An 11009-nucleotide genomic window follows, 5' to 3' on the forward strand; every position below is an offset into this window, starting at 1 on the left:
ATCAGCATTAAGTACAAGATATCTAAACAAAAATCATCGATCTGTTCATAGCTCTAGCTCCAACAATTTTAAAGTTAGAGATGATTAGCTCTTTATTTCTTTAAAGATAGAACTATATGAAATAGATTTTAAATATTGACGAACCAGATATTTTTCTTAAGGCCAAAAGTTATCTCTTCATTATAAGATAGCTTTTACACCTCGTGGTGCCTCCCACGCAATGTTGGCAGGATAACTTGTTAGCGGATCCTAACACAATTCGAAACCGGAAAAGCCTGATTTTAAAAGTTTCATCAGATTACAACACGTAGGCGTTCATATATCTTCAAATCGAACGGCACACAGTGATCACTCGAACAAATCAACAGCCGTGATCACTCGAATGACACGTCACGCAGCGGGGCAAGGCAAACCTCCCTTTAAAGTTTAACCCGATCAGATCCGCACCGATTCGACCCAAGTCCCCAACCCTCTCCCGACTCCCGCCGCACCACCACCACCTCTCTCTTCTATCTCTCTCCGACCTCCAGATCGCCCCCGCGATTCCTCCGTGTAACGCCCCTGCCCTGGGCGAGCTAGGGAGAGCGCGCGCGCCCAGATCTGCGCGGTCTCGCCGGCGATGGCGTGCATCAAGAGCGCGCAGAGGGCGGCGCTGACGGCGCCGGCGCCGGACGCGCCGTACCTGGCCGCCGGCACCATGAGCGGCGCCGTCGACATGAGCTTCTCCGCGTCCGCCAACATCGAGATCTTCCGCCTCGACTTCCAGTCCGACTCCCCCGACCTCTCGCTCCTCGCCTCCGCGCCCTCTCCGGACCGCTTCAACCGCCTGTCCTGGTCGCGGCCGGGCGCCGTGGAGGGCGATTCCTTCTCGCTCGGCCTCCTCGCCGGCGGCCTCAGCGACGGCTCCGTCGCCGTGTGGAACCCGCTGAGCATGATCAGGTCCGGATTTGCCTCCCCCACCCTTCCCACACTCGAGATCTGCTCATCTTCTGATCGAATTGCCGCTATTGTAGCTCTGAGGGGCAGGCGGAAGACGCCACGGTCGCGCGGCTGGAGAAGCACACCGGGCCGGTGAGTGTGCGCGGGGGCTGGCTTGTTAGGTTTGCGTGCCTGTCATTTTGATGGGTTGGGCATCATGTGTTGATTGCATTTGTGTTGGGTCTGCCAGGTTTGTGGATTGGAGTTTAGCGAGCTCACGCCGAATCTGCTCGCTTCAGGGGCTGAACAGGGGGAACTTTGCGTCTGGGATCTCAAGAACCCCTGCGAGCCAGTTGTGTTCCCGCCACTCAAGGTTCTAGTAGTTTTGCACATAGCTTATTATCATAGAAAAGGATTGAAGATTTGTGACCAGATTGGTAACGTCTGGGATGCGTGGTTTCTGCAACTCTCTGCTCGTATTGATTCAGGGGTGTTTAATGGAAAACATGATGCTATGTTGTGTGCTTATGACGGTCCTAGCATGATCACAATTTACATTCAGTATGCTCAGAACTGGCAACGCTAATTGATGCAGGGATGGAACTGGGGACTGTTTTAGACTGATTAGATGCGATTATGTTGATCTAATTGTAGCTATTGTAGCCTTGATGTTTGCGATTGTGTTACACTAGTTATATGTTAAAGGTCAAGCAGATCTTTCTATATATCCTCAATGTTTGCTTGCTGCACACAGATCATGCATCTCCCACACTCTTTCCATAAACATATATGTTATTTTACATTCACGAGGGGTGATGATAAGCTTGCAAATAAATTTTGAGGTTGGTTTTGTTGCATGTGGGTATGTGGCAGAGCTATAAACCAGGATATATTACGTAGGTTTTGTCTTTCAGTTGTCTCATCATTTTACTGTCTACATTATTTTGCTCAAACTGTATGAGTGGTTAATGATTCTTGTAATTTTAACAGAGTGTTGGCTCCAGTGCCCAAGCTGAAATCTCTTGTTTATCCTGGAATCCCAAGTTTCAACATATATTAGCGTCCACTTCTAGTAATGGGATGACAGGTAAACGGAACTTTGGTTGCTTCTGCGACAGTTTACCTTTCTATTATTATCACTTGGATTTTAACTGTTACATCTGACTATTTTGCTTGCCCTGCAGTTGTTTGGGATTTAAGGAACCAGAAACCACTAACTAGGTAATTGCGGTAGCTGCCCCAAGTTACTTTTGCACTTTCATGATCTCTTACTGATACAATCTATGATTTGGACTAACAAATGTAAATCTGCTGTTGAACAGCTTCTCGGATTCAAATAGAAGGAAATGCTCTGTTCTCCAATGGAATCCAGACATGTCCACCCAGCTGATTGTCGCATCAGATGATGACAACTCACCCTCTCTGAGAGTAATTGCCTTTTCTCAATCCTCCACCCCCACACCCCCCAAAGAAAAATCTAATTTATTTACTTCCTCCATGTAAAGCTCATAGCTCCTATAATTAAATAAACAAATTGGTTTCTTCTTTTTCTTGGACTCCCTTAAAGGTGTCTGTTAGTTATAGTGATGCTACTGCTTTTGAAGAAAAAGGTGGCAATACAGTCAATGGTCTTACAAGTTCACATCATGAACATTTTATGTAGAGTGTTTTCTTCATTTATACCAATATCATCACGAATTCATTCTTTCACAGGTTTGGGATGTGAGGAAGACCATTTCACCAGTAAGAGAATTTGTTGGCCATTCAAAAGGTTTCATTTCTCTCGCTGTTCTCTGATTCTTTTTCATCAAGTGCATGATGATATACACAAATTGCACTTAGTAGTATACTTCCTTATTCTATTGGTGATTCTTCTGTTGACCAGGTGTAATTGCTATGTCATGGTGCCCTTATGATAGTTCATTCTTGCTTACTTGTTCCAAAGACAATAGAACAATATGCTGGGATACTGTTAGTGGAGAGGTATATTACGACCTAAACATCTGAAAGCAAAGTACAGAGATATATTGTTTTCTGATATGCTGTACTTGTTGTGTTCTTACTGTGCCCTTTTCATCGTATTATTTGTTACAGATTGTTAGTGAGCTACCAACAAGCGCTAATGGGAACTTCGACGTTCACTGGTACCGGAAAATTCCAGGTGTCATAGCAGCATCCTCATTTGATGGGAAAATTGGCATATACAACCTAGAGGTAATGATGGTGATATTATTCCACTTCGGAATAGATGTTAGATATCAGTTCTTAAATTGTTATGTGAATTTGAATTTACTATCAACTTGCTTTCACTCCAAACTGTCATCCATTTATCGAGAACTACTCTTGGATTTTCTAATGTAGTGCATTGAACAATCTTATTGGTCATAGGTTGATAGTGCTGTATAACTCATTGGTATCATTAAAGTAGTGTGACATTTTCTCCTAGTTAGAGTTATCCTATAAGCCAACCTATTGTGCCATTTCCCCTCCCCCCCCCCCCCCCCCAAAAAAAAAAAACCCCTATTGTGCCAACTCAGTAATCCGTCTGGAAAAGGTTTCTGATGAATCTTTCTTGAAACATTGCACAGACACCATGTAAACCTCACAAAGCACCTTGCTAGATTAGCCTTACAAGTTGCCTTGGTAAATACATCATAAGCCCTTCCCAATTCTGACCATCTTAACCATTCTTAGGTTTCCTTAATATGCCCATCTTTTGGGCTTATGACTAAGCATAGAAGGCTGATTTATTGGATAGTTTAAGAGATCTGTTTGGCAGAAATTTCTCGATCATGAGCTTATGGCTGAAGAGTTTGAGGTTATGTTTCTCTACTTAGGAAGTGTGGAAAAGTGCAAACACTTTGATGTGTCCTTGGAGACAGCTGATAATGGCAGTGCTTTCGTTGGGGGTGGGTTTGTGACCCTGACAATGTGCGATTAGATCAATCAAGTTCATCACTCAAGCACTCACATTAGTTATCTGACAGAACATACACAGTATCGTGGATTGCTATCCGGCAAGGTGGAAGGGCAGCCCTCTGGTAACAGCGAGCACTCGAGCAGGAAGCCAGGAACTGGTGAGGTTGTGAATTGCTCATAAGTTAAGCTGTTCACGCCCCAGCGGAGCAGTCCAAGGGTGGGTGAGTGTGCCTGTTCGTGGAAGGAGTGAGGTGGGGAATAGTGGCATAGACTGCCTTGGATCTGGATCTTGCAGTTAGGTGAGAGCACCTGGAAAGGTTCATGTTCTGTTTGGAGATGCGGAGTAACCTAGATGAGGGGGGTTTAGTGGGCTTGAGCTTAAGCAAATAAAAAAATATGAAAAGAAAAGACTAGGCCACATCTCAGAATGGTTAAGATGTTGCTAAGGTTGGCCAAATGGGTTGGGTCCTCAAGCCTCTAAGTTCGACCTTAAGATTCTCCTTTTAATGGGACTTATCACTAAAAGTTGTGTCATAACTAAGCCATTTGATTCACCCTGATTAACCATATTTTTTTAAGAGTGTATATTTATTGGATACCAGTTTCTCTTATTTATTTATTCGGTGTAGAGTTGAATTTTATACATGGTCCATGTACTACCTATAAAATGCATTAGAGTTCTGCTGTGTAAATTTTGTTTCAGTTTGCTCTATCTTGTAGCTATATGTAAACAATTATGTGTTACTCCACTAGTTAATATATTGCAAGAAACTAGGCCCTTTTTAGTAACATCAATATTAATTTGATTAAAATGCATTAGAGTTCAGCTGTTGGTCTATTGCACCAGGTTTATTTTGTCCACTATGCTGTTATCAGAATGACTTCATCCTGCATCACCCGAATACCCGATAGTATTTGTGGGTCTGATTGCGCTTTCATGTTTGCTGTTTGGCATACAAAGCTAATTAGTCCCCTAAAATTTGTATATTTTACAGTTCTCTGGCCTTTATGCGGCTGGTGATGCTGTTGGTGCCCCAGGTAAATTAACATACTGCCTCTTGCTTAAGTTTCTGAGATAATAAATATTCAATTAGATTATTGTGTTTGATCTTGTGTACAGCCTTACATCATCTAAAAGAAATTTCAACCATATTGATGCTTATCCACCATTTCACGACAAGACTGAATGCCATGTATCTATTAATGCCCTTTTCTATATTTGGACTTGTAGTCTGTTGATTATTGGTGGGTTTGTTTCCCCTCATTATGTTGTGTGAACTGTTATAGCGCTTATGTTGCCTTTGCTTGGCCACAAACTGGGTTAGCTGATCTGAACTTACTTTGATTTGAGTGAAGTTACTGAGATGCAGTGAGGCATATATACTCATTTGGACTTTTAGATCTATAAACAGTAAACACTGAATGAAAGGCATCTATTTCTTCAGTCTACAAAGTAACAATTGAACAACCTGAGCAGGTTTTATTTTTCATTAATTATACTAGTGTGCTTACCTTTTCTGTGATATGATTCATTGATGACCAATAAATTATATTCAGCCCGTCCAAGAGCTCCAGCTCCAAAATGGTTGAAATGCCCCACTGGTGCATCTTTTGGCTTCGGGGGTAAACTTGTTTCTTTCCATCCGGCAGCACCCACCCAAGGCGCACAAGTGTCTGCTTCTGAGGTAAGTTTTCTTGGTCACTGCCCTGTTTTGTGCTCCTCTTCAAGTTCTTCTGTGTTAATATATTGTTTTTATATAGGTGCAGGTACACAATTTGGTGATTGAGCAAAGTCTGGTGAGCCGGTCAACTGAATTTGAAGTTGCTATACAAAATGGTGACAAAAGTTCGCTGCGTGCTCTGTGTGAAAAAAAATCACAAGAATCTTTGTATGTACTTCCCTATAGTAGAACACTTTCTAATCTTTGCATAACAACTAACTCTATGCTATGCATGTTTGAGCAGATCTGATGAGGAGAGAGAAACATGGGGCTTCTTAAGGGTTATGTTTGAGGATGGGGATGTTGCAAGGACAAAATTGCTTGCTCATCTTGGTTTCGAACCACCTCAAGAACCAACTGTGAATTCAACTGATGAACTGAGCCAAACTTTGGCAGATACACTTAATCTTGATCATGGCACAATAACCGATAGCACAGATGCTCAATTTCTTGTTGATAACGGGGATGACTTTTTCAACAATCCTCAACCTTCTGAGTCTAGCTTGGCTGAAGAATCAATTTCTACAAATGGTCAACAGATAGAGCAGGAATTGCCTGGAGATGTTGTGCCGTCTGATCCATCAATTGACAGAATTATTCAACATGCATTGGTAGTTGGAGACTACAAAGGGGCGGTTAACCAGTGCCTTGCTGCAAATCGTATGGCTGATGCTTTGGTTATTGCCCATGCTGGTGGTTCTGCTCTATGGGAAAGTACAAGAAATCATTATCTTAAGAACAGTATCTCGCCCTATCTAAAGGTTTCATTTTATTCTCTGTTATTGAATATCTGTATTTTATTGTAGGCATCAATTATTACCGTGGTTCATTGTTATATTGTTTCAAATTCAGGTTGTTTCTGCTATGGTGGGCAATGATTTAATGAGCTTCGTGAGTACCTGGCCACTAAGTTCATGGAAGGAAACACTTGCGCTACTGTGCACAGTAAGTGTCTTTGTGACATTATATATTGCAAGTTGCAACTCGTTTCTCTTGTTCAATCAGTTTGCGTTTTCTTGTATGATTCTTCTCATTTAGAAGAATTACTCTGACGGTGGTTTCAAGCTTTCATAGATTGCCCTAAAGTGGCATTACATTTTACATTGTTATCTCGTGTATGTTCACTGAAGACTAAACTGGTTTCGTTAGTTGTGGGTCCCCATGTAATGTGATGACCTCAAACTGGAGCAGCAGAGTTAAATCGGTTACAGGTGAACCAGTATTGCACACCTGAGGATTGATCACCCTCCTTTTCTTTGGGGAGTGCGGTTTGAACCAGCCTGCCAAACCATATTTGCTGTGTCCAAGCTGCAAGTTGCAAATAGAACCTTATTAAACAAACTTTGGTTATCTACATGCATTTTAATAAATTACTGTTGTTTAGAGAACTAGTGGTCTAACCAGTGGACTGGGTGTTGGCCCAGTGAAATGTTGCATTAGCTGGGTTGATGACTTTTCAGATTCCATATCTATGGTATAGCCGATATGAGTTTGTATTTGTAAGCTAACATAATTGTGAACTTGCAACAGTTTGCACGGAAAGAGGAATGGAACGTTTTATGCGACACGCTTGCATCTAGACTTCTGAGTGTTGGAGATACGCTAGCTGCAACTCTCTGTTACATTTGTGCTGGAAATATTGACAAAGCTGTGGAAATATGGTCTCGCAACTTGAAGTCTGAAGATGGTGGGAAGACTTATGTTGATCTTCTCCAGGTAGAAATGGATAATAGATGTTCATTGTTCTATGGCATGCTCCCAAACAGTTCCTAATTGATTAGTGTGTAAATGCAGGATTTGATGGAAAAGACCATTACTCTTGCCCTTGCTACGGGCCACAAGAGATTTAGTGCGTCACTATCTAAGCTTGTTGAGAACTATGCTGAACTGCTGGCCAGTCAAGGTCTTCTTAAAACTGCAATGGAGTATTTAAAACTGTTGGGATCAGATGAACATTCACATGAGCTGGCAATATTGAGAGATCGAATTGCATTTTCTACTGAAGGTTGCCACAAACTTATATTGTCACTTGATTTTGGTTTTCTGTGCTGCCTCCTATTGGTTTAAAGTTTTTCTATGTGTTTTTTTCACTGGTTTATATTTTGGCCTTGTGATGTGACCACCTATTGTTGAGCTGAGCAAGTTTGGTTGTTTCTGTTATGCGTTCTCTGCAAGCATTGGCAATCTCTCACCTTGCACTAGTTACCAACCTAACACTATAACATAATTCTTAAGTATTAAATCCTGTTGTCTTTGGTGTTTCTAGTTGCAATTTACTATCAAGTTTCTCACTAGTTCATTTACCTTTTGGCTAGCATTCCGCGTTCTAGAACTCTTTTTTAAGCCTGTTGCTAGAGCTTCTGAATTTAACATGCCCACCACACCCCTCCCACCCCATTATTCCTTGGTTTAAAATTGGTGCATCAACATTACTTTAATCATCCTCTATGCATGTGAGCTGTGAATATTCACATTTGAACTTACAGCACAGTATTGTCTTTTGTTTTCACCTTTTTGTATGCAAGAGCAAAAAAAATTTCTTCATCCTGTTGTGCTAATATATTGATAATTAGATCTTGAGATTTTATATCATAGTATTGATCAGATGTATGCTTTCCAGAGAATGATCCTGCTAGGAGCTCTGTTTCTGAAAGCACTGGCACCAATTCCCCCTACGTCACAAATCAACCGAGTTATATCGCCCCTGAACCTTCTCAGAATCCTTACCAGGTTTCCTCTTGTACATTGTTTCCTACTTCAAAAATTCCTGTATGATTTTCACGGTTTAAATGTTTGGAGGAACAAACTAGTAATATCTTTGCTGGAGATACTCGTTTCGTAATATAATGTTTTGACTACCACGAACTGCAGGTACCTCAACCATACAATGTGCCAAGTAATACATATTCAGGTGTTTACCAGCAACCACCTAATGCAGCCTTTGGATACAACAACACATATCAACCTCAACAATCAACTCAGATGTTTGTTCCATCAAGCACACCCGTCAGCTCCCAGGTATTTATGATTCAGGAAGCCTTTTTTTGTTTAAGTATCATGTATGAGAGTTAGCCTAGGCCAATTGTGCTCTGGAGAAGTGCCCCAGTGATGAGTTATGTAGTGCCAAGGACGTAGCAAGGAGTATTAGCATGTCTCATCAAGAATTTGAGAATCTGCCACTTGATGTCTCATTGACATGTCCTTGTGCCACATCAGTGAAACAATGAAATAGCAAATCGGATTTCCATTTTTATTTTCCTTGCTGTGCTTGAATGAAATAGCTAAGCCCCCACTTATCTGTAATTTTTCTTGCTCAAGTATCTGTTACTTTTTACCAGCTTAATTTCACCTCATGTGAAGTTAGTGCTTTGTTTTACCATTTTTCATTTAATTGCTGAATTAACATTCTCATTGTTTGTTTTTGTTAATTTTTCCATCACCAGCAAAGTTCTGATCCCCTACCAGTGCCACAGCAAACAGTAAAGACATTTACTCCTACAAACCTACCAGGTCTCAAAAACCCAGAACAATATCAGCAACCTAATACCTTGGGTTCCCAGCTTTACACGGTAGGTAAACTGGCGACTTTAAGTTTCACCTGATGTTTGTGTGATGTCAGTTACAAACTGTTCTCTCTGTTCTAAACAGGGTGCTGCAAATCCACAATATTCTTCGGGACCATCCGCTCCATATCAAAGTGGGCCTCCAACCACATACAATCAGCCTAGGTCACCTGCTCAATACCAGACTGCTCCACCGGTCCCTTCTCTTGGTGCTAGCGCCCCTGCACCAGGAATGGTCCCTAACCAGATGTTTCCCCATTCTGCTGCAACTAACTCAACATCCAGGTTTATGCCATCAAGCAATCAAGGCTTTGTTCAGAGGCCAGGTTTGAGCCCTGTACAGCCATCAAGTCCAACACAGGCACAGGCACAGGCACAGCCAGCTCCTCCTGCACCTCCCCCGACTGTGCAGACCGCTGATACGTCGAAGGTGTCTGGTATGTGGATTGCAGATGCAAGGCTTGTATCTATTTGTTGTCGGACTATTGAATTTCTTGTTTTACTTGCCGACTAAAGTGATGCTGACAAGAAATCATTAACATGGTCTTCATAGTTCATACTTAACAAACTTTTGCTATTCTGGTTTTAAGGAACAATTTTGCTTGACTTCTTATGTGATTGAAATGGTTGTACGTTAGAATTCTACCAAATATCTAACTTCCGTTTCTAGGAAGCAGCAATTAAAAATGTTCTGCTGTGTTGGTATCGACCTTTTATTTGTGCTGACTTCTCTGATTGTCTTTTGCAGCTGAGCTGAGACCCGTTATTGCAACATTGACCAGATTATTTGATGAGACATCCAAAGCTCTGGGAGGATCACAAGCTACTCAAGCCAAAAAGCGTGAAATCGAAGACAATTCAAGGAAAATAGGAGCATTGTTTGCAAAACTAAATAGCGGTGATATATCTCCAAATGTTTCATCGAAACTCATTCAACTGTGCTCTGCAATTGATAGTAGTGGTTTTGCCACTGCGATGCACCTCCAGGTAGATTTTACCCATCCATCTTATTAGGTTCTGTAGAGTCTCTTTTTTCCATGTTCTGTTGGAAGTTGCTGGATGCTGGATATCAGTTTTCATCGCCTCTGATTCTAACTTTCAAAAACTGTTCAATGATGTCAGGTACTTCTGACAACCAGTGACTGGGATGAGTGCAACTTTTGGCTTGCAGCATTGAAGCGTATGATCAAGACAAGGCAGAACTTCAGAATGTAAACCTGTGTGGCCAGTTCTGTATACACCTTATCTGCTTCTTGTCAGAAAGGTTAGCGTTAGCAATTCAGAGGGTTCGCCAGCAGAGGTGTTATCCTGCTTCTTTGTTCTTGTCTACCAATTCTGCCTAAGCTTGTTGGTGAAAGTGGTCTGTTACTTTGGTGCTATTATACCTTTTGATAATAGTTTTTTTTTTATTTCTTTGTAAGATGATCAGCTGTTGGATTGTTGGTTTTGAATATTATATGTAATAGGGCACCTGTTATAGCTGGTCGATCATCTTTTCCTTTTCAGTTAGAATTCATCACTTTGGACATTTGAAGAACGCCAGATGATTAATACGAGGGACAATGGCTTGTTTTTTGTAGTGTGAACAGAAATTAAAAAAAAATCCTGGAATCGTGAGGTTTGTATTGCTTGTCGAACGTAATTTGAGGGCCATTTGCCGCATTCAGGAATGCCTCCATATTTCCGCTTTCGGACGGATTGTGCTGGCCTGGTCGCCTGGACCATTTCCGAGGTCCTGGCTCTGTGCTTATGGCAGTGTTTCGTCACTTTGGATATTTGTGCACAGGCTAATATTGTGTGAATGGTTATTCAATTCCAGTACGAAGGTCACTAAAAAAGATCCAGTAAGAAGAGTATGTGAATATTTGGGACTTGGCGTTTGGTGCAC

The 11009-nt window shown here is 41.6% G+C and overlaps 1 protein-coding gene across 2 annotated transcripts; it reads left to right on the top strand.

Moving 5' to 3' along the window:
* Positions 1 to 441: 441 nt before the first annotated feature.
* Positions 442 to 10700, top strand: LOC133891633 (protein transport protein SEC31 homolog B-like). Of its 2 annotated transcripts, none has more exons than XM_062332364.1 (22): positions 442 to 939; positions 1014 to 1071; positions 1169 to 1291; positions 1909 to 2005; positions 2103 to 2139; positions 2241 to 2346; positions 2632 to 2689; positions 2804 to 2901; positions 3013 to 3132; positions 4833 to 4875; positions 5395 to 5522; positions 5599 to 5726; positions 5803 to 6319; positions 6411 to 6503; positions 7089 to 7274; positions 7353 to 7563; positions 8179 to 8288; positions 8430 to 8576; positions 9002 to 9127; positions 9207 to 9558; positions 9870 to 10108; positions 10244 to 10700. In XM_062332364.1, exons 1-22 carry the CDS (start codon positions 620 to 622, stop codon positions 10334 to 10336), a joined length of 3390 nt encoding a protein of 1129 aa, XP_062188348.1. In that variant the 5' UTR covers positions 442 to 619; the 3' UTR covers positions 10337 to 10700. The 2 variants fall into 2 exon arrangements, with proteins under 2 accessions (XP_062188348.1, XP_062188349.1); XM_062332365.1 differs by having other exon boundaries at positions 1169 to 1270.
* Positions 10701 to 11009: the final 309 nt, after the last annotated feature.

This window comes from Phragmites australis, chromosome 14 (assembly GCF_958298935.1).
Source record: "Phragmites australis chromosome 14, lpPhrAust1.1, whole genome shotgun sequence".
NCBI lineage: Eukaryota > Viridiplantae > Streptophyta > Magnoliopsida > Poales > Poaceae > Phragmites > Phragmites australis.